Consider the following 24,165-nt stretch of genomic DNA (forward strand, 5'->3'; position numbering starts at 1 on the left):
TACCCCCGCTGAATTTTCACATCCCACCTTTGAACAAATAATTGAAATAAGGCCCTTCTCCTGTTTCTTTGGTCCTCTCATTTGATGGTACGCTACCACAGGGGACTCGTAATTCAGTCTGGAAAACTTATGTCTTTGGGGCTATATTGCTTAGCACAAAGTGATTCCTGCAAAAGATTAAAAGTCATAACTGGAGAATAAAATTCAGCCCGAGGGTGAAATATTTGCAGTAGTGTGCCTCAATCAACTTAATTGAAAATGTAGTTTCTTAGTTTTGGAACTACATTTCTTGAAATGTAGTCAGATGATAAACTATGGTTCATCCTCATTTGGAGGATAAGTTTGACATGCTTCCTATGTGCAAATGGAACGCAATTACAGTAAATCGCGTTCAATAAAAGAACCTAACTAAAGTGATAGATGGCTGAAAATTCAGGCTAACTGAGTAATAAAAGTTTGCCCTAGTTTCAGTTATCTTGGTTCAGATATATTAGAATATCAATTTTTGCAAATGTTTTTTTTTAATGTGAACATAGCTTAGTACTGCTATTAGAATTCCTTATGTCGTGCTTGATAATTTTAATTAATTGTGAATGCGGTTTGTAGTATTATTAATTTATTATTATATAAAGAAATACTGGCATAGCAATGATAAGTTATGCTAACTGAAGTCATCAGCTTATGGTGTGCCCTAAAGAACAGGTTTAGAATGTGCTTGTTTGTTTGTAAGTAAGTATTTCCAGCTAAATTTAGCTATAACAGGGGATGATGTTTAACTGGAATAGGGATTTTGCCAAGGAATTGGTAGGCATATCCCTCCCAAAAGAAGCAAATAGCAGTAGAAGTGTCGCATCATCAGTTGTGAAGTGGCAGTAAGAGTTTTTTGTTGTGTTTTAGTGGGGGAACCACCAATCAACAACTTAAACATCCTCTGTTATAGTTCAAGTTTACATGGAAAGATATCCAGTTAAACATAAACAGCCTTAATTGAATTAGAAGGTTGGTTCAGTGAAATAATCAAACTTTTTGACCAAACTACCATTCCCCAAATTTCCTCTAGTTTCCAATTTGTTTTCAAGTTGATATTAACTATTGATTCCAAATAGAAACTTTTTTAAAAAATACCTTTCTATTGGGCTGGCATGTTTAGTTTTCCTCTCAGGCTCTTAAGTGGAAAATCATTGCTCCCCAAAGTTTGCATAGTAAGGATAAAAAATATTAAAATTTTAATCTGATTGGTCTACGCATCAAAAAATAGGCAAAAAGAAAATTTTACTATCACACTTAGTGGTGTTCGCCCTTTTGAATTAGACCACCATCCACTTTATTAATTAGATTATTCTCCACTTAGATCATTCTTCAAACGTCCTTTCATAAAATCCTATATTCTGAAAACATATAAAAATGAGCCTATAAACTACAAATTTTACCTTGATCAGCCTCAATTGCGAGTTGCGACATCGTTCATCTACAACACATATCAAATGATTTAGTTACGAACATAAATTCAATTAGCCTTCCTCAGTCTATTGACTTTCAAACATATCCGCATAACTAACTTTTTCATAAGAGCTATGAGGTGTTCTCCTGCTAAAAATAAAATGTTAATATCCTCACCTTTAGATTAGATGTACGAAATACATGTCAAACTAAACATAGTGATTAAACACATTGCATTAGATCAATTGCTTTGGGACTGTATACTAACCAAGCTTATTTTCATTACTAAATATATATCAAAGACTACATACCCACATTTCGTATCACGTCACATGAACATTACTTGGTACAACCTATAGCAACACACGGTCAGTGGGTGGGTATAAGTAAAACAATGGAACATCAAAAGGAGAATATCAACACTCATGGCTATATGGAAACAGTATATGGGAAAAGGACCAGGAAAAGGTTACATATTAGGACTTGAGAAACAACATGAGGTACCTGAAGTCATAATAAATCTTGAGGGATTACTAAACACGTTTATACTAAGCAAGGGGTATGGGTGTATCTAGATGGCATCTCCCAAATAATGACAAATTGGATGTACACCGCTCAATAACAAAAGGTTGCGGGGTAATGATATGGATTGGTATGGTATCCTTCAAGTTGAAGTGACGTCCGGATGAGGCATCCATTACGGCAAGATAGAAGCTTGCCCTCCCGCTCCATCCCGATAAAAATAGTTTGCATGGTGCCGCTGCTTTTAAGTTAATTGGAGAAGCACATAGGGTGCTTACTGGTCGAGCTTAAACGGTCACTCTTTGACATGAAATGTAAGGCCTTTAAAGGAAGATCGCGAATCGCCCCGGCAAAGAACGCCCATGTCCCGTTAAGTAAGCAACCCGTGGTAGGTAACAGCTTATGGAAATAGGGGTAGAATACAATATGCAAAAGTTAACCTTCACCGCAACCGCCGCAATCGACCCAACCAAAGAAAGGAGCAACCGACTTTCCTCGATCGGCCTCATCCTTTCAGACTATGAGATATCGAGATTACAATGATATAATGAACAGAGCTCTTCGATGTCAAAATTGCTTCAAGCCCTTGATAGCTTATAATTTGAATGTTCAAGGTGTACCGTGAGGAGTACCATCAGAGGTCCCTCGCGACTTCGACCCCGCTGACTCCCAACAGAATGTGGTTGGGTAGGATGGTCATAAAGTCGCGATCACAAAGTACTGTTCAGGATTTTCCGCCCAACATGGGATTTCAAGGGCATAAAGCAGGCACATCCAATGTTAATGGTGTATTTAAAACCAAAGGCAAAGAAGATAGGGATGCGAATATGGAAGAAAAAATGGAAGGCGCAAGTTTGAAGCAAAAGAATGCAATGCGGGCAGTAAGAGGAGTAAGTCATAATGAAGATAGTGATAATGACCTTGTGGGTTCTCAGAAGCACACTAAACCATCAACGGTTGTAGAAAATCAGAGTGAAGCAACTTCGAAAGAAGAGGGGTCAGAAACTGTGAAGCCAGATGGTTTTCCAGTTGATTTCAAAAAGGAAAGGAAATTGAAGAAACCAAAAGAGCAGTTTCAGAAACTTCCTTAACAATAATAAAACTTCTGCTCACGTACTCATTTTGCACTGTAACATCGTAAAAAATCAGTATATATTTATAAGGTGTATAATATATTACAATTAGTCTCTTCGTGATGAGTCGGAGATTCCCACTGGGCGTTTAAAGCCTTGCATCATGCTACCCAGATTGACCGTGTTTTTTTTGTGTGTATTTGGGAGAGGCTCTAATTGCCTATATCTAGTAGGGAGAATTTCTAATTGGCTCATATAGTAGGGGACTGGGGGTAACACTAACTAACCCTAAATTGTATTATCCTAGAACTACTCTACTCATTGCCAATGGGTATTTTTTTTATGCCTTAAATATATGAAATTTGCTTCGTATTCTATTGCTAGCCTTCGTTGATGCTCAAAATTCCTCTGTGTGGAATCCTATGTTTCATAGATGTAAAAAACCTAGATCATTCGTTTTTTTTTTTTTTTTTTTTTAAGTTATTGTTATAATTTGGAATAAAATGAATGAAGAAATGTAATGGATTATGGATGTGAGAGGAGGATACAGTAGTACTAACTTCAAGTCTAGAATACAGGCAGTAATGATTGCATCAGCCATGTCTATTCTTTGGTATGTCAATATATTTTTTTATTAGAGTTTCTTCAAAATATCTAAAGATAAAAAAAGGAGAGGCAACGTGTTTGATTTCCCATTACATTATGTCAACAAAAGCCTTCAGTACGTTTAAACTACTTTTAACACTTGATGTAAAAAAGTAAAAAAACTAAGAGATGGTTTGGTGTGAATTGTGATGGGACAGTCATGTACTGTTGAGTCTTCTGCATATATATTTTGTTTTTATCTTTCTTAGTTTTGAGTTTGAGTGGTGGTTGAGAATGGAGGAGAAGTATGAATCAGTGAAGGAACTTGGGTCTGGAAACTTTGGAGTGGCATGGCTTGTGAGAGATAAGAAGACTGAGGAGCTTTTTGCTGTCAAATACATTGAAAGGGGGGAGAAGATTGTATTTTATTTACTGGTGTGGCTTACTTCTGTTTGAATTTTGAGTATTTTTTTCTCTCCGTTTGATATTATTGTTGCAATTTTGAGTTTGATAATAAATTCAATATCCTTACTTCTTGTCTCCAGATCGATGACAAAGTTGAGAGGGAAATCATCAACCACAAGTCTTTGAGGCATCCAAACATCGTTAGCTTCAAGGAGGTAAGGTTCATTTTATTTTATAAGATTACACTCACATGATTTATAAGAAGTTTTTTTGTTATATGTGGTGAGGCTTATCTTTTGTCTATATATTTTTCTTCAAGCTGATGCCATCCAACCTTCACCAAGTAAAGTTTCAATATCCATATACAAAGACTATGTATCACATGGGATTGATTGTGATTATGCCTCAATATGTTTACATACACCTCTGTAACAATGATTATATTGCATAACATAGGCAATAATATGTATGTATCACACGTACATACCATTTAATTTCAATCCGGCTAATTGGTTCTGCTTCCCTCAAGTAAAGATTTAAATATTGACTGATATGAAGGGAATAAAGATTTCAATATTATCTGGCATGAGATGAATTTACTGTGCAACAATGTATAACCTAGTACTAATTAAATGTTCATGTGTATGTGTCTTCTCAAGGTTACTATAATAACATAACACTTTAAGAAAAAAAGATTCTGAATAAGATACAAAAAATAACTAAAAAATTCAACACGTATGAAAATGACATAAAAAAGAACTCACCATAGTGAAATTGACAAAGAGTTTTCCTCATTTTATTGTAATCTTTTCACCTTTTTCAACCATCCAATTCTTATCAGATTTCTCATGTGCAAGGTGAGTATGAGGCATGTTTGCTTTCCATACTTCATCTCTGCTTCTTGGCCACTTGACTGGGACCTACAATAGTCCAAAAACAATGACACTTCTAAAATTTCCAAAGGAAAATAAATAAATAACAAACCATCTTTCACTTAAGCTATTAACCTTATAGCCTGTTGGAGGAAGAATCAAGCAATTGAAGCTTCTTTCAGGCAGAGGGCAATGTCTCTCGTAGTGCTCCATCAAAGATAAATCAAGCTTCAATCTCATTTGGTATATTAGATTCCTATGAAGCAAGGAATAGAAGTTTAAACTTATTATATTGATACTTTTCAAGAGAAAGTTGATCATTAAGGCACATCAGGAAAGAAAACTCAGAAAAGCTCATTGTCAAGGTATAATTAAAACAGTTAGTAAAAGCAACAACACTTTGCCACTATGTTGTTCTCTCTATCATCCTGCCCAAATTTTGTGAAAGTTTCATCCTTGCTGACCGAGTTAGCATTGTCATCACCACCCAAATAAGATGAACCGAGTTTTTTTAAGGATGTTGCACCACTATGCACTTGAGATCCGAGAGAGGACCCCCCATAGTAAAAATACAGAAACCCCATAAATATTGCCACAACACACAAAGCAGAGATTAAGCGCTTCTTTTGAACTCCATAAGCTCTTCCCCTTGTCATTATTGTATCAAAAAAATTCTAAAAGACCCGTTGGAAAGTCTATACTTACTTCTTGTATGCAATCATTAGTTATTGTAAAGCACACAAATCCCACTCGTTTCAATGACTCAAAAACAAAAGCTCGCCAGCCCTTTCATCTGCTTCATTAGCAAATTCCATCAACGCTTCTCGATCACGATCATAAAGAAAACACTCTTTCTCCCATCTTGAACACTGGTTCAAATTAACTTTCGAAAGCGGTAAAACTAAACTGTCTATTAAAATGTGATCTTCTTCCAGTTTCCCCAACTTGTCCTCAAAAGCCTTTATTATATACTCCAAATAAACACGGAAGAACACAAAGACATTTTACTCAAAGGCATTATATATATAAGCAATAGCACATTCAAACATTCAAACATTAAAAATATAACAAATAAAATTCTGATAAAATAATCTCACATAATCAATGGTACCATATCCAGCAAACACAAATAAAAGATTATCAATCAGATAGGCGCCCCATCAAGACGCTGCAGTGCCCGATGCCATCTTCTCCCATTCTAATTGAGGTCGAGTAAATCAAAGAAAAGTCACGATACAACTATTTTCTCTTATATATCAATAGAAAAATGACTTAACCAAAATTCCAAAAAAAAAAACTTAAACTTGCCTCATCGAAATTATTTGGTACAGTTACTGTTCCGGAATTTTGAAGGTACCAAGTAGAAGCAATTGAGAGAGGTGAAGAAGAAGCCCATATTTGGGCACTTTACTTCGTGGGTTTAAGAATGGAGATAAGATTTAAGAATAGAATAGAGATAAGATTTAAGAATGGAGATAAGATTTAAGAAAGAGGTTTTTATCTACTTATCCATTTTGGGTTTTTATGTATTTTGGGCTACGAACATTGAAATCGCCAAAAAAGGGCGTATAATTCATTTTTTTAGGTAAAATCTGATGTGTCAGTCTGAGAGAAAAAGGGGGGCTGACGTGGGTCACTGGGAGCATTCTCAACTACGTACTCAGTATTAATGGTTTTTGATAAGAATTAGAAATACACTAAAACTCTCCAAAGAGGTTCTATGTACGTGAGATTGTAGGCTATTAGAAAAGATTATCTTTCATATTAGAGTTTCACATAAGAGAGAAAAAAAACTAACTCTCATATTAGAGTGCCACATAGGAGAGAGAAAATCCTCTATTAGAGGTCTCTGCTTTAGTATATAGATAGTAGATATATATATAAAAGCTTGCGCACATTCTCTCTCCTCACCATATTGCTCTATTTTGCACCCTGAGCAATATGATTGGCTTCTACAAAATGGGATAGAATAATAATTAGTGAAACCTCCCCAGATTTGTTTAAATCTCCCTATTCCATTCTTATATTATTATGTCCTCCCCAAATTCTAATTTTATAAACAAATAATAATGAAAAAAAGCCAAACAAAATAACCAAAAAAACCTAAACCAACGAATCCAACGCCAAATACAGAAACCTTTGAAAAAAAAAACCCCCCACGAAGCCCTTTCTTTTCTCTGAGAATGAGAAGACCACCCAAGTGAGGATGAGAAGAAAAAAGATTCTTCTCCGAGTCGCTTAAAGGTGGGCTATATATAAAAATATGGGTGAAATTAAACCCTATGTACCAAATCAACTCTATAGTTTCGGTTTCTCTCCAAACCCAAAATCCTCTCTTAAAACCCTCATCAAATGAGTGGAAAATTCATTCATTTTTAAACTTCACTCCTCTATTTATATGCTCTTTGAAAGCGATACAAAAAGTTATCTGGATTGAATTAAGGTTTACGAAGAAACTAATCATTGTTTTTTTTAATGGTGGGTTTTACAGAATTTTCTTGATCGTTTTTATTTTATTTTATTTTAGATTTGAATATGAATTTATTAATTGAATTTATTTCACAACTTTCATCACTCACCAATCAAAGAGTCTACAGAGAAATCACACTCGCTCTCCGCGCGACCGCTTACGCGCCGCCGAGCCGAAGTTCTCTTTTCTCCGTTCGTGGCCTTCGTAATCTCCTCAAATTCCTTTGATCCGTGAATCGAAGTCCGACTCAACGATTCAACTCTTTTTCTATCTCCCACTCCCTAACTCACCTCCAAGGTAAACATGTTTGAAACATTTTAAATTCTAGAGTTTGGCTATTTATTACGTTATGGGCTAATGTTGGATATATTATTGTGTGTAAATAAGTGGTGCATGTTATGTTTCGTAATACATTATGTCAATCGAAGAGGAGGAATCTATTGTGTCCAATTTGAATCATATATTTACAGTTGAGCCACTTTTTTTATGATCTTATTTTGGTTTTTTTTTTTTTTTTTTTTCGTTTCAAGGTATGATGGTCGTATTTTTTTCAACTTCTGGATTTCTTCTCTATACTGTGGGGTCAATTTCCATTCTATTGTATTTTTGTATTTTATATTTAATTTGATTTTCTTCTATCAATCAGTAGATTTAGTATGAATCATTAAGAAATAAGTCGAGAGGATTTAGCATGAATCATTTGATCTTTCTTTTGTTATAAATGTTATTGGATAGCAAATGTCTTTTCTTTTTCATTCTTCTGAGTTCTGACATCTTAGAGAATAGATTCCTAAGGCACTTTCAACCACAAGAAGGTAAACCAGTACTTTCGGAGCTCAACTCAAATGGCAGAGCTGATTATGCTTTTCGAAAGGGAAACACTAGCTAGGACATCTTAGAGAACAGGTTCCTAAGGCACTTTCACCCACAAGAAGGTAAACCAGTACTTTCGGAGCTCAACTCAAATGGCAGAGCTGATTATGCTTTTCGAAAGGGAAACACTAGCTAGGTACTGATATTAGAATTTAAATTTAGATCAACATATATATTGTACTCTCTTTTTCTAATATCTTTAGCAAGGTGCATACTTTGGGTAAGTTTTGGTAATCCCATCGGATATTGGCGATAATCTCTTTTCTTCCTTATACTTTGTGGTTTTGAGATGACCTTTTAAGACTTTGATCTTGAAGTTGGTTTAAAGTTATGAAAGGAATCAGAAAATTTTATCTCCGGAATGAATGCCCCCAAGATGTCATTGATAGACCAAAAAAGGAGGCGCATTGTTTCCATTATCACCCTAAACATTTTCATGATCTGCTTTAGGCAAATATAAGTGCTTCATTAATCATTACTATGATTATATGGAATGTTTTCTACATAGATTTCGGTGAATCGTTTTTAAGTTTTGTAATAAATTATCTTTAAAGGCATGCTGACTTTTCACATCATTTTCTCTCTGTCTCTGTGTTAATTTGTTTTTTGAGTATACTGCAAACCTTCTAGAAACTCAAGTACATATTAACTTCACCCTTGGCACCTCATATATTATATATTTTGACTAATTTTACAACAACTAGATATTTTAATACGTGGAAGTCTTTGCATTTGTTAGATTCAATGGAACTTGGGGGTTATAAATGTCGTAAGAGATATTGATATGTGCTCTAATTTTGGGGAACTTTTGGAGAAGCACCATTTGTGAGGGCATACTCGACTTTTTTTTTTTTTTTTTTTTAAAAGAAATTGCAATACAAAAGAAATAACAATAGTAAAATGCAATGAGTATAGTCAATGAAAGGCATGAAATGGGAGCAGTAGGAACTTTTGTTAATATCGACGAGCGAGGAGCTTAGATGAATAGCTTGGCCAGCCACGTATATGCTTAAGATAGGGCTGATGTTATTGTTGATTCCAATCTCTATACCTTTTCCTCTCTAAAGAGGGGACTCCCGGCATCAAGATTCAACTGAATGGAAAGCTCATTCTTTCAAGTTTTTTCATTATTGTACCAGGCTTCGAATCAATAATTACTACTTCGAGATGCAAACTCTATGGTTAACTATAGCACGGGAAGCTTAGAGAGAAAGAAGAACTACGATGGCTTGGTTGAAAGAATGCTTTTGACTAAGGGGACCGAACAAGCTAAAGCAAAGAAATGGAACATAGGCTAAAGCCTTGGCTTTCAGAATCTGTTTTTTAGTTGCCTAGCTGCGGTTGACAGATTCTTAGGCTCAATCTCAGGTCTCCGTCTTTTTGGTACTGTGTATGGGTACGTCCCCTATAGTGTTGCAACTTTTCTAATTGTTTCATTGATTGATGCAATGAAGTTTTCAAGGCAGCTTCTTTGGTAATGCTGACTGCTGGATTGCATTTGAAAACAAGAACACTTTCTTTTTTCATCCTTTCAATATATTCAAAACAGAATTATGTTACTACGATAAAAGTAACCAATTGACCATGTCTGCCTTTTTGTCTAAAATATTAAGTCAATGAGTTTATCTTATTCATTTGTGGCCTAGAAAAATAGAAATCAATGGCTTTTTGTTTCTGTACAGGTCATCTCTTATATTTCGATACTAGAACGATCTTGGAAATCAGAAATAATTAAAGCATTATACCGCTTGAAAGGTAATTTCCTTGCGTCTTTCTACAGTGATTGATATATGAGCTTATTTTGTATTACTCGTGGACTTCGAAAAATATGCAATTTGAGGTTTGATTTAGTGTAACATGTTATGGCCCTTGATGGCTTTTTTTTGCAATATAGTTAGTTCCAAGCTATGAATTAATGTTGTCAAACCCAATATTATTAGGAAACTTATTGTTCTGAATTTTTTTGTATATGACCCCAATATTTTGACTTATTACCTAATCTTTATATATATAATAGCAAGCCCTTTTGGAGCTCTCTGAGGGTATCCACATCATAAGGGGATTGCAAGAAATCGGGGCAGTCTCCAACTTAAGAATGAAAACCCAACAAAAACCCACGACTATTCACTGAAAAAAACAAAAACAAAAACCCCCGGCCTAAAATTACAACACTAGAGATTCTCGGCTAATCTATTGTCTCTCTTCTCTATAATCTTCTTCACATCAGGTTTGTTCCTTCTATTTGTCCTTTTTACCATTGTCCATATAGTTTTCACTGTCTTTATTTCTTTGGTTGGTTAAAATTTTTGTAGTAATTTCTTTATTTTTTTGGTTATGTTTCTGCAATTTGTTAAGGTGAATAATTTTTCCAGACACTCTTTGTGCTAATTAAACAGTTCAACACTACCCTACTTATTCAAATTTTTTCCGCTTCGTTGTGTTTTTTAATTTCTGGCTCATCTAATATTATTCTGTTGATCGCTTCTTGCTTTCTTTCTAAGAGATGAAACAATTTCAATAAAGTTGGCTGAATTCTTATCAAATCAAAATGGTATCTAACATTATTCAAAGTTATTATCAGTAGAATTGTTCAACACTTCAACTCATTTTGGTATATGAAGAGATTTATGTTTTTCAAACCTTTTGATATAATGTGATTTTCTTATATAATTCGAGTATCAATTACACTATTTTTGTTGACTTATATACTTTGGCTCTATGTTGTATAATATCCTTAGAAAATAATAAGCCTCCCATAACCAGTGCACTCAAGAAAGAGTCCCTCAAAATCCCTAAAAGTTCCATATTTAGTATTAATCTCTTCATTTTTTTTGCCTTTTTTCCTGTTTTAACTTTCAATTGCTAAATCTCTAGAGTTATATATTTTTTTCTTTTGTGCAAACAAATGGCTGCTTTGTTTGTTTGTGTAACTCAATGAAGATTCATGCTCCTTATCGCATAATAGTTATTATATGCATATTAGAAATTATTAGATGACATGATTTATACCTTTCAAATTTCCACTTTTCTTTGGCATTTGTGTCTATATATGTCTTTATACCTATGTATCAAAGTAGTATGGCTACCCAGAATTAGCATTCTAATGTGTTCTTCCTATTTTTCTGTGATAGGTTATTCACGCGACTTAAGATCTCAGAAATTTTTTCACTTTCTAAAGTTTATGTAGTGTTTTTTTTATCTCATGCACTTATGTAAATGGTAGTATTTAGTAACTATAGTGGATGCACATCTACATACTACTACTTTCCTCTCGGTTTATGGCTAATTTTTAGTGAAGGCAAACTTTGGAAACAACTTGAATTTACTACCAACGAATGGTCTCATAGATTCATGACTAATAGGTTAAGTTATTGAACTGGGTTCAGGTCAGACAACGTTAAATTGCCATTCATAGTATATGGGTCCATATAACTTTAAAAACAGACATTGTAACTGAAACACAAGCTAGGCCAACAAAAGTATACTTAGGATTAGTTGGGGGATAAGTCATAAGACCGACATCAAATGTATTATCTACTAATATTGGTAGATGAATTATTTCCAAAGTGATAGGATTGAATAGATAACATTGTGTATCTAATTGTGAAGTGCCTTTATCGAAACCTCGCTAGAAGAGGCATATCTATACGAAGAAAATCTTGACACATATGAAGCATATCTATTTAAAGTAAGAACAATCCCATACTATCCAATTTAGCATGATTATCTAACTACCCGTTTGTGTTAAGAGATAAATAGATACGGTTTACACCACTACTTATTGAAAAGAGGCCATTTTAGAGATAAATTTGACCTAAACTAAACCGCATCACTAGAAAATTCAGGCGGGTCTTACCACGACTATGAACTAAACTTTCACTAATTTTTTTTTCCACTAATCACTTTCACTATTAAGTATTAACTATAGCTATACGCCTATTATGTGAATCTAATTATCCGTTTTAATCCTTTTAATACATGATGACACGCCTCCTCAAATCTAATGCGGGATTGCACAAAACTAATTGTAGAAGCAGTCAAGACTAAGGCCAAGCATTATACATCCTACCTCACAGAGCTTTGTGAGAAGGCAAGTTGATTACCTTTGTTTACTTTTAGTTTTCATTTAGTTTGTAACAATTCAATTAGGTATGTAGAAGGGAGTAAGCAATAAGGGACAAACATAACATAAAACTATGACTCTCAGTATATGGAAGTCAAGGGTTGGTTGTCGACTGTTATCTACTATATTAATCCTTTATGGAATTTTCATGCACTTATTGGAGTTCAACGAAGAATAGAGTTAGCTTTTGAGGTCATTGGAGTACGTACGTGATAATGAGACCTCCCAGAAACCCCCTGAACTAGATATTTATTTTGATAAAAAAATGTCACAAAGCTTTTATAAAGGGAGTTATGTTAACTCTTCTCCGACTCACATGTCATACCCTCCGCATAGTCCCATCAAGTATGCCAACATGTTTGTTAAAAACTCAGAGTGTGATAGCTTAGTTTGTTTTTATCATTTTCTAAAGCTTTTAAATGAATGCTTTGAGTTTCAATATAAAATCAGTATATATGTGTTTGTTCTCTAATAATTACGTTAACATTATAGTCTGTAAACTTGAACAACTTCGTCTGCCTTTGATCTCTCCTCCACTTTGGTTAAACACTTTTGGACTTTCAGACAAGACCACAATTTGGCGTGGGTGTGATGTTGAGATCTTTTAAAAAGTTCGGATTGAGCTGTCCATTCACTCTTGCAGCAAAGATGGTGTACCAGCCAAGACCTCTACTCCAGTTTTAGGTAATTTCTTCGGGATTTTTATGTTGGTGTTAGTGGAGTGACTTTGCCCGACCATATTATCTTTGGGTATCTAGATTTTTGGATTTTAAGCCGACACTTGGATATTAAGATTTAACACTTGCTTGCAAGTGTGATGACAATTGCAGGTGGGAAATCCAATGGGCTATTAACACTGAATCTGTATTGAATTACGACCAAATAATGATATATATCCTGAGGTATATACTGTTAATCCACTAGAATTAAATTTAAAATTATGAAGATCAAATTAATCCACTATAATCCATTGTTCTGTGTGTTTATATAATTGTATAATTTTATTGTCATTGCTTGGTATTTCACTGCCTTTATTGGTACACCTCTACATTGAAATCTGCAAGGATGAGCATATTTATTAGCACGTGATATAGATGAGACTCTTAGATGCTATATATCCAGGTTATAAATAATGAAGTTAATTTATGGAAGATGGAAATGAATGGAGTATGATGCCATGCTCAGATTATTACAATTTAATTTGGAAGAAAATATGACTTTTTTTGACAACTAATTTTAACAAGTCCGGCCTACTTTCACTTTTGGTACTTATAAGTAGCAAAATATACAAAAAAAAAAAAAAGAAGAAGAAAAAAGGTCTACCACTTATAAATAACTGAAAAACAAACACCCAAAGAATAAGTAGTAAGCACTTGCAAAAGCAAAAACAAACACCTCCTAGTTTTGGTTTCACAAAGAATTACTACTATTTTGTTTAGAGCACATGTTAGGTCAGATAATCTTGAGCCTAACAATTGATGTAATTTCCTACAACCTTTTGTGTAGTGAGATATTCCCTTTCTATGTGTATTTCAGTGTATTGTGTAATAGCAATGGAATTTGGTTTTCCAGATGTAAATGAAGTTCAAAATCTCTACCATAAATTTGTTTAGGCTTCAAATGATCTTTTATTTAAACCAGGGGCCACTTGACCTATACGTCCCAATAACATTTATGTTTCTACATTCTTATTATGTTTGACCATATTCAGTATAAACTTAGAGATTTAACAATTTTAAATTATGATTGTATTTGTTTTAAGATGTTATGGAGTATATTGAAGAAATAAAGCCAAAATATGGTAAAATGAGTTTAATGGGATTGCATGGAATGAGAAGACCAGCTAGGCATAGCTTAAGGTTTTCTTTTTTTTCCCCAGATAATAATAGCTTAAGATTGCCTAAGGCCTCAGACTGAGTTCTTTATATTAAATTCACAATCCACATAGTTGTTATAGGTACTGCCATTGTTTGTATATATTTAATTTTGTTATGAACTACTTATTATTTATATTTGTTTCTTTGGTGAAGGCATTGGACAACTTGAAAACCTCTACCATCTTACTTTATATTTGTTATATGTTTTTCAAAGCTACTATGCCATAGTGTATGACAATGGTTGAAATCCTTATTTATTTGAAGTATTGACTTACTAAAAATGTATTTACTATAATTCTTTTGTTGAATTCTAGGTTTGAAGGTTGAAGATATATTGATTTTCCTGGATGTTAGCTCACTACACAAAGGCTCAAAGGTGACAATTGTGTAATGATAAGGTAATTATTTTTTGCCAGTAACTGTATGTAGTTTTAGGTGCATTTTTTATTTTTATTTATTATTTATTATTTTTTGGATTAGTGTAATTCTTTTTCGGTGTTGTTTATTAGCTTGACTGTTATATAATATACCAGTGGGCACTCCCCATGGTTTGAAGCAATTCTTAAGATCCTCTACCCTATTCTTTGGGGTCTAATGACTCTCAAGTAAAGTTCCTTCTATTCTTATCCACATCTCAAAAGAACTCTGTGAGTTGCCATCTTTACATTCTATTAGGCACATATAACTTTTACATTGGGTTGGCAATGAAAATGGATTAGTTTGCTAATTGCTTGGATTTGGAATTAGGAAAATTGTTTATTGGACTCCTAATATGATCTACCTTCCAAGGAGATTTTGGGCATGCCTCCAATCCCTCCATAGCCATTGGTTCTACCTAAACACGGGGATTATTGTAATAATACTACTATCATAGTATTACTTCTTTTTGTTTTTTGACGACTTAAAGTTTTGTTAAATGGCTCCCTTAGACAGTAAAAATACATATAAGTTCACTGTGAAAGGGTGATGTTCACTCATCTATCTTTTTTTTTTTGCTAGGTAAGTTAAATTGTATTAAAAAGAAAACAAAAAAGGACAAAAAGTGTTTAGGGAGGCAACAAACTGCCTCTCTAAGGTCATACTCAATCAAGCATCCATTACTTCCATTTATAACTATGGAGTAAGGTACATTTCACTGAAATCTATAGAAAGTTTGGAAAGACCCTTCCCATTTGTGAATCCACTCAGTCTGCCTTCACAAACAACTCTCTCATTCTCTCGTAAGGGTTGTAGCAGTCTTTGCCAAGGTGTCGGCAGTGAGATTGCCTTCCCTAAAGATAGTCTTAAGTTGATGCGTGGCGTACCGTGCGGTTCATCCATCTTGCTTGGAGTTGCCATGGCACGCTACCACCACTGTAAAAGCTTTTCGAGGCAGCTTCTCGAACCTTTCTACCCAAAGCCCGAGCCATCCTCTAGATATGGCGGTTTCCACCCTTCAAGGATAGCTAAACACTCGCCCGGAAACTTGTTGCGGTCCCAATACTTTTCCACATTGTTAGCTTGAAGTCTCCCATATTTCCTCCTCAGTAAGAAACACCAATACCAGCGAGGGCTGGATTGCCGACGCCGCACCATCTCATATTCAGTTTGATTACATCAGGTTCTAGGGGGATCCAAATACATGTTTTGATCTTTGGTGCACCCTTTGCTCTAGGTTTGACATCCCAAAACTGCAGAATTGAGCATTCAAAACGAGAGTTGTAGCTATGGCTTCTGGACAGATTTCCTGTGATCTTTACTTGAGTTCTAACATAGTACTTGCAATCTACTATATTAGGTCCCTTTTCTTCAAACAAAACCTTATTCCTTTGCTTCCATATGCTAGCCAGCACATCCACTATACATGCATTCCACATTTGCTTCAGTCGAGGACTCCATTCTTTGTTCGTACTCATAGCATCTTCAAGGCTCATAACTAGATTCTTCTTGAAAACTGCAGAGATCCACTGCCACAACATTTGGGAGAAGGAACAATGCCAGAAAAGATGGTCATTTGTCTCAGTTTCATTTCTACACAAGCTACAACGAGATGCCAAATGCACACCGACTTTTCGAACTCTTTCATCAGTAGCCACCCCTTTTTGCAAAATTTTCCATACCAAAGTAGCAGGTCTTGGGTGTATATGGCAATTCCAAATAAATTTTCTCCATGTAACCGAGGGTTTTTTCGTTCTGATCTCATCATATGCCGACTTTGTAGAAAAATTACCTTTCATGTCAGTGCACCAAACTACATAGTCATCAAAACTTGGATTGCACTTCTGCACTGTATTCACTCCCACATGAACACTATCCATCAGCTCTTGTAGAATATTAGGAATACTCCATCTGTTTTCTTCTAAAAGATCACACACTTTTGCTCGACATCCTTTCAGTTCTTGAGAGCTGATATTCAGTAATTGCTTGAGAGATTTGTTTCCTAGCCAATTGTTTCTTAGCTCTCATAAAAATGCTCAAATCACTCTCACCATCAAGAACTTCCCATGCCATTTTCATGAGCATAGCTTTGTTCATGTCTTTAAGCCTTCTTATTCCAATCCCGCCTTCAGCAAGTGGTTTACACACTTTGTCCCAACTCACAGTTACACCTTTTCTAGTATTAGGATCACCTGACCAAAGAAAATTTCTTATAGCTGTTTCAGCTTCCTTGATTACAGACCTAGGCCATTTGTATATGGCCATGTTGTAAATAGGAATGTTGCAAAGAACGGATTTAATTAAGATAACCCTTCCTTGGAAATAAAGCATTTTACCCTTCCAACTGGTGAGTTTTCTCTTCATTCTATCCAGAACTGGAGTTACACATGACCTAGTTACCTTCCCCTGATGTAAAGGTATGCCAAGGTACCTCTCAGGTAAAACTCCTTCCACCATGTTCAACTCCTGTAAGACATTCTCTTTTCTCTCATCTGTGAAGCTACCAAAGAAGACCTTACTCTTTGTTTTGTTTATGTGCTGACCCGAGGCCAACTGATATCTTTCTAGAACAGAGTTAAGCTTTCTAATTCCTCTAATCCCACCATTTGCAAAAATGATGATGTCATCTGCAAAGAAAAGATGGCTAGGAGCTTCAACCTTTTGTATATAGGTCAGAGGCCTCAGATGCTTCATATTCCTCAAGTAATGTAAAGCCCTACTCAGTGTGTCTTCTGCAATTGCAAAGAGAAGTGGAGACAAAGGATCGCCCTGCTTTAATCCTCTTTTCATAGCAAAATATCCAACTGGGCCTCCATTCAGAAGAATTGAGATGTATGCAGAATTCACAATTGTTTTCATCCACTTGATCCAAGTTTCAAAGAAAGCCGAAGTTTTTCCATTACTTGAAAAAAGGAAGCTCCAATTCATGGTGTCATAAGCCCGAAAGTGATATCAAGCTTAAGTGCAAATGCACCACTCCATATTTTTCCTTTTCATCTCATTCATTAATTCTGAGGCTAGACAAATGCTTGCTTGTGAGTTTCTCCCTGGTACAAACCCTGTCTGTTCTCTTGTGATGATCTTCTCAGCCATAACATTAAGTCTCAACTGAAGAACCTTTGTGATTATTTTGAAAAGGAAGTTGCCCATCTGAGATAGGCTGTCTTGGCTAAGCTTCTTGGCTTCCTTATCCTTAGGTATCAAAGCAAGGAAGTTTGAGTTTAAACCTTTCGGTAAACTTCCTTGGATAAAGAAAGATTGTACAGCAGCACACACCTCTTGTTTGATGATACCCCAACAGCTGAAATAAAAGTGTCCCTGGAATCCATCGGGTCCGGGAGAGCTATCTGCCTTCATGGAGAAGACGGTTGTCTGTATTTCATCATAACTGGGAGTCTTTGTGAGAAAATAATTATCTTCTTCATCAAGCAATTTAGGGACAATACTCAATAGCTCAGGGTCCTCAGTAATTTGTGTTTCCTGAAATTTTTCTTCGTAATAGCTAATGACATGCTCCTTAATCTGCTCTTGTTTTGTTATTATGGTCCCATCCTCTTTCATAATCTCTGTAATCATGGCGGCACCTTGTCGGATCTTACAAATATTATGGAAATAAGATGTATTTCTCACAATTGATTCATCAAAATGAGTTCTACTTTTTGTTTAAGTAGAGAAGCTCGATTTTCTCTAGTCAAGCGTCCAACTCCACCTCTTTTCTCGAACCATAGCTGTCAATGCATTCTCATCAAGATCTTGTTCAGTCGCCATATCTTGCATTCTTAGTAACTCGGGTTGTGCCTTTCTTATACTCAAATCCACATGCCCAAAAATCTCGAGTTCCACTTCTTGAGCTCCACCTTAAGTCTTTGCGGCTTTCTCATTACTTTGATGATAGGTGGAAGAAGCCCATCAAAATCTTGATTCCAATTCTGCCTTTTACAAGATCGAAAAGGTGGGGTGGGATACCCACATTTTATTAAACCTAAAAGGAATATTTTTAGGCTTAGGGACATTTGGATGCATCCCAATAAGAGGAGAGTGGTCAGATGCATATCTAGCCCCCACTATATATTTCCATCCAGCAAACTTCAGGTTCCAAGCTTCATTATAGAATACTCTATCCAATCTGCTAAGTACCCTTCTATTTCCCAATCGGTTGTTGCACCAAGTAAACTTCATGCCTTCCCAGTTGCTTTCAAAGAGCTCGACTTCATTGGCAAACACATTGAACTCATTCATTGCATGCCTACTAGGTGGTCTGATGCCTTTCTTCTCTTCATTTCTCAAAACAACATTGAAATCACCATAGCCCATGGTAAAACAGTGTTTATTCGGCTATCATTGGTGATGGACTCTTAAATGATATTGAAATCACCAATGATATTCCTTTACTATGAAAATGACAACAAATTTAAGATTCGACTTTAAGTGATGTTGATTCGGCTATAAACATAGCGATGTCTCCCGTATATTGCTTTGTATAATGAGTCCATCTATTTGGTATTAAGTCATCTCACTTCTTTTTTTAAATGTGAGTTGTTCACTAATTAGCAGTCACTAAGTCTATGTTTCTTAGATGAATTGATTTGGGGATCACCGCTGCAAATCCTTATCCAATTAGGTGTAAAAGGGTATTGATTTTAGTTGACGAACCACTTTAGTCAAAGTACTGCTACTCTCTCTCGATTTCGATCATCCTGATGTAGGTCAGCCTACATTATTATATCATCTTAAACAAATTTTTTGGGCACTATTAATCTTGATATATTTAGCACTTCTTTGTTTTAAGTGTTTGGTGTAGTGATATGACGGTTATGGAGGCCTTAAGTCACCGCCACTCTCATTTGAGGTTACGAGTTATGTTTGTCGTGTCTTATTAAGGGTTTAGGAAATGATTGAAATGCAAAACTCATAGGAAATAAGAAACGGTTACCATACACGTTTCTTACAAGGTGTTAGTTACTTAGTTTAAATAAGAAATGGTTTCATGATAAGAGAAAATTGTTCAATTTATATTGTTTTGGTTTGTTGTCATGAATTAAAAGTGGGGTGGTGCCTGTTTTAAGTTTGTTATCTTGCATTATGCTTCTGAGTGTCTTAAAGTGGATCTTTAGTTCAATGGAAGAGCACTTGAGTGTGTAAATACATCTCTTGAGATGGTGGTTCAAATCCACCAAGTCCTATCCATAATTAATCCCTTTTTTATTTATTTCAGTAAGCCAAAGACTACATAAATTAGTACAAGCCAACTCCTCCACAATACAACCGGTTGTTCAAATTAACTTGATTGACTTTTCCTATGATAGTTTTACATTTGTAAGTTTGATTAAGCACTAGACACGACACATTATTGAAGCAAGTTATTGTTTCTGGTATGAGTTATTATCTAAGGTGGACACCTTACACTTGGAGTGGACGCCTGAATTTGAATTTAAGAATACACAATTGTCGACTAAAACAAAGATGTTAAGGATAGTTATGTTTTCATACATTTAAAAAAAAAAACCCCCATGTCTCATCCCTATTTAACAGGCTATCTTTATATCCACTAATGTGCAATTAATATTTCTATTAGGCTGCTAAGATGATTTTTATTTTGCAACTTATTATTTTAATGTATTAGTTTCTAACAACAATTTTTGTACCAAATGGAGGTTCATACCCGTTTTTATATTGCTAAAGAGCGGAAATCAATACTCAATATAGCTACAATCACAAACTAGGATAATAGACCTTACCGTTTTTGCCCAAACAAAGAGGACTTTTGGTTAGTCTCTGCATAAAAGATACTCATGGAATTGTGAAAGAAAGTGCTAATGAGGCACTCTCTTTTGCTTACATTTCCATATGTGAGTTCATTTTGCCATTCTTTTGTTTTAAAGTTTCGTTTAGGAAATATGGATGGTGCAAACTGTAAGGATAAGAGGATCTCTACTATTTGCAAGAAGAAACAATGAATATATAGAGTTTGAAGATTTTGTTAGATGTCTTATATCTCTTGGATATGATAATACTAGATCATATGATGGACTTAAGAATACATTTGAAGGACGTGGTAAGTTGTAAAATGGAAGTGAAATGATCAAGGACAAAAGATGACATTTGGAAATAATATTGCTTACACTTTAATTGATTGGGAATATCAGTAAAGACTCTTGAAGGAACCAATTTCATATACAATTGAAGCCATGTAACCAAATGAGCTCGAAGGAATCACATTAGTTGCATATTCCCCCATTTGAGCTACCTTAGTTTTTATTTATTTGGTAAGCCCCAATTGAGCTACCTTAATGTTTTTATCTTTGCCATGTTCTTAGCAAAAAAATTTGGTATCTTATATAATAGCGTTGAATGATTGTTTTACTGATTTGCTATATGTTTTTTGTTTGCAAATATAATTATTTTGGTTACCCAATTATATTCATCATTGCTTTTTTCTTTCTTTTTAAATTTTTTGTCATGTTTATATATTTAGATTATTTTTGGAATACAGGTCAAAGGGATGGATGTCGTTGATGACTTGATGTTGTTAACGAGTTCTCCTGAAGAGTCACACTGATTCGTAGGCATGAATTTTAAAAGCTTAGAACCAGCCAAGATGATTTTTTTTTTTTTTTTTTTTTTTTTTAATCCTTCATTAGATTTTACTTAAATACAAGTAGTATGTACTTGGACTCATATGAAGAACCAATATGAGGGACTCATAAATTTAGGGTTGAGAATGTTATATAATAAGTATTGTGCTAATTATTATTGACGGTAGAATTCATAAGGCAAGGTCACTCCTTTTGACTTAAACGTATACACACCTACACCGGCACTATCAACATACTAACCACTCTCAGTTTTTCTCTAATTTGCATTTTAATTCAAAAACCAGAACCTGTTCAAGTTTTTTTTTTCTTCAAAATTGATGTACTTAAATTAAATAATAATATCGTTCAGTGAATTGTTAGAGAAAGAAGATAAGGCTACAAACTGTAGCTGAACTCGAAAAAAAACAATGAAATAAAGTACAACCCGATAGAATTTGTAAGGTCAAGCATATAAGCAAAGAGAAACTTCTGAGAGTCAGGTGTCTGTAAATGATCCAATTGGCCAAACAAATCTTTTTGACCAGACCATTCCATTGCGTGAACCCACCTTCCTTGAGTTTCCTGCTCATATAGATATACCTAAATGAATTTATTGTATGAGTTTCAATATATTTTGAAAATAATATTTTTGATACATAGTAATTAAATTTATAAAAATGGTCTCCGTTCGTTGAACGGGTCCAAAAATCTAGTTTCTATCTAATAGCGAAGTCAGGAAGCAGCAAGAATATACAAGCCAAGCTAGTGGGTATGTCTTCCCCATCTTTTTTTTTATATCCTTTAATTTGAATATGATCCATCTTTTAATTTTGGCATTTTATTTTGATCTTTGTATGGTAAAATATAATAAGTTTTCTTATGGACTGCCTTCTATCAATGCTTTATTAAATTGTATGAAATCATAACTATTAAGATTATTAAGATGTTTGCTTTTACTTGTATATATTAATCATGATCATCATCTTTATCGAATATGGGTTGTCTTGAGTTAGAATCATGAACCCCATTTTTGTTGGAAATATTCGTTGGATTGCTGTTGTGAGAAAAATGAATTTGCACCTAAGCCGATGTCCTTCATTTTTGAGACATTTGACACTATGGATATGTACTTTAAATAGTCAAAATGAAACTCAAAATGGATTTGTATCAGCAAAGGTTAAGTTTTACCAAACTACGTAATTCCTGACAAGCAGTTTCATAACGATGATTTTGTGTTCTTTTTTGTTTCTAATCTCGATTTATTGATCGAAAGACTTGTAACCCCTCAATCGATTGTTGTTGTTTTATTGAGAGTTGAGAGGAATTGAGGTGTTTGAAGTTTGAACAACTAAGATTGTGCGTTTTGTTTGGTGTTCTCTCTAAGGACTTATGGGAAGAAACTCTATTGTCTGTCACCCAAACCGTACACTATCTGTGGTGCTCCATTTGTTGAGTCTTTGAAGGTAAGGACAATAAGAGGTTGCAACAAGTTACTCCTTAATGTAGTTGGGGTGCCCAACACAAAATATGTTTTTTAGAGCAATGGCAAACTTGCAATAATTTTTTTTTAGTCAGCCCAACACAAAATGGAAGGTGCCCATAGCAAGTACCATAAATAACCGAATCCAGGTTGAAATGACTTGTTGGACATATCATTATTGCTCAACAAGGTTGAAATGATTTGTTGGAAATCCTTCTTTGCACTTGATTTTTTGCTTATATTTCGGCAAAAAAAGAATTTCGGCCATGAAATTTGTCAACTATAAAAGAAGAGTTTGAGTTTTAACCTAACTAATTTTTTCTTTGTGAAAAATTAGTGAGAACTTAACTTAGAACAAAAAGAGAGATTTGAGTGAGAACATTCTTTGTGAGTGTGAGTGTTGATTCTTAGTGAAGAAGTGAGAGTTCCTCTTTGTAATCCTCTATCTTGTTTCACCTAGTAAATCATTGAACGCGTCGTGTGGATGTAGGCACATTGTCGAACCACAATATATCATCGTCTTGTGTGTGAGTGTTCTTTACATATTCTCTACACTAGTTTATATTTGTTTATGCTTTTGTGGTGATTATGTTGTTGCTTGAGTATTTGTTTGGAACCTTGTATTGTGTGAAAGATCACTCCTTTGGTGATTGATCTAGTTGTTGTTGTTAGCTTCCGCATTTGTGCACAACAATTGGTATCAGAGCGAGGTTTACGACCTAGGATTTTGAGTTTTGGGTAAAAATCATAGTGCTCAAAATTTGTGAAGGCAATGTGTTTAATAAAATTCCCAAGTGATTTTTTCTTGTGAGTTGCTTTGTGTGATTTGTGGAAATGGCTCCCAAGATATCAAATACAAGGTTTAAAGTAGAGAAGTTTAATGGGAAGAACAACTATGGAATTTGGCAAGCCCAAGTTAAGGACATCCTTATCCAACAAGGTTTGCATAAGGCTTTGAAAGGGATTAAAGCTAAGTCGGCGACGATGACCGATGATGATTAGTAAGAGTTCGATCTCTAAGCATGCTCGTCAATCTGGTTGTGTCTTGCGAATGAGGTCATGTATAATGTGATGAGAGAAAATACCGCCGCCAGTATTTGGCTCAAGTTAGAGTCGTTGTATATGACCAAGAACATAACGAACAAAATATACCTTAAGAAGCATCTTTATATGTATATGATGGTGGATGGTTCAACGATGCAAGAGCACGTTACTGAGTTCCATCGACGCCTCTCGGATTATTTGAATGTTGGCATTAAGATGGATGATGAGGATCAAGTGACATGTTTAATATTCTCTTTGCCTGAAATTTATAAGCATTTAATGACTACCTTTATGAACAGAGAAGATGTTGATCTTGGTGAAGTTCAAAGTGGACTTCTTTTTTATGAGTTGATGAAGAAGACACGAGTAGAGAATAGTATTGATAATGCACAAGGGTTAGTGGCAAGAG

General features: G+C 34.8%; 1 protein-coding gene and 1 long non-coding RNA gene across 51 annotated transcripts in view; one reads left to right on the forward strand and one right to left on the reverse strand.

The window, feature by feature from the left end:
- On the reverse strand, positions 1-7,454 carry LOC147479159 (uncharacterized). Its single transcript, XR_015206910.1, has 4 exons — positions 5,033-7,454; positions 4,790-4,945; positions 1,431-1,468; positions 1-167 (listed from the first exon to the last, which is right to left on the reverse strand). It is a non-coding gene; the product is annotated as an uncharacterized LOC147479159 (long non-coding RNA).
- The window catches only part of LOC147479160 (serine/threonine-protein kinase SAPK3-like), a 25,189-nt gene continuing 4,186 nt past the window's right edge, over positions 3,163-24,165 (forward strand). For 2 of the 50 annotated variants that reach the window (XR_015206866.1, XR_015206871.1), the window contains exons 1-7: positions 3,512-4,055; positions 4,166-4,240; positions 9,923-9,995; positions 12,272-12,330; positions 12,928-13,047; positions 13,177-13,265; positions 14,555-14,638. Coding sequence is in view for 2 of the 50 variants with exons in the window: in XM_086581388.1 (XP_086437514.1) it covers positions 3,915-4,055; positions 4,166-4,240; positions 9,923-9,995; positions 14,555-14,631 (366 nt within the window). In the remaining 48 variants the exon portion in view is untranslated. Of the gene's footprint in view, positions 4,056-4,165; positions 4,241-7,485; positions 7,665-7,754; positions 7,837-8,153; positions 8,377-9,379; positions 9,637-9,922; positions 9,996-10,257; positions 13,048-13,176; positions 13,266-14,554; positions 14,639-14,749; positions 14,968-16,179; positions 16,317-21,150; positions 22,002-24,165 lie in introns of those variants that run through there. The other 48 variants (XR_015206870.1, XR_015206873.1, XR_015206880.1 and 45 more) reach the window with 46 other exon arrangements.

The sequence above is a fragment of the Coptis chinensis genome, chromosome 8, assembly GCF_015680905.1.
Source record: "Coptis chinensis isolate HL-2020 chromosome 8, ASM1568090v1, whole genome shotgun sequence".
Taxonomy (NCBI): domain Eukaryota; kingdom Viridiplantae; phylum Streptophyta; class Magnoliopsida; order Ranunculales; family Ranunculaceae; genus Coptis; species Coptis chinensis.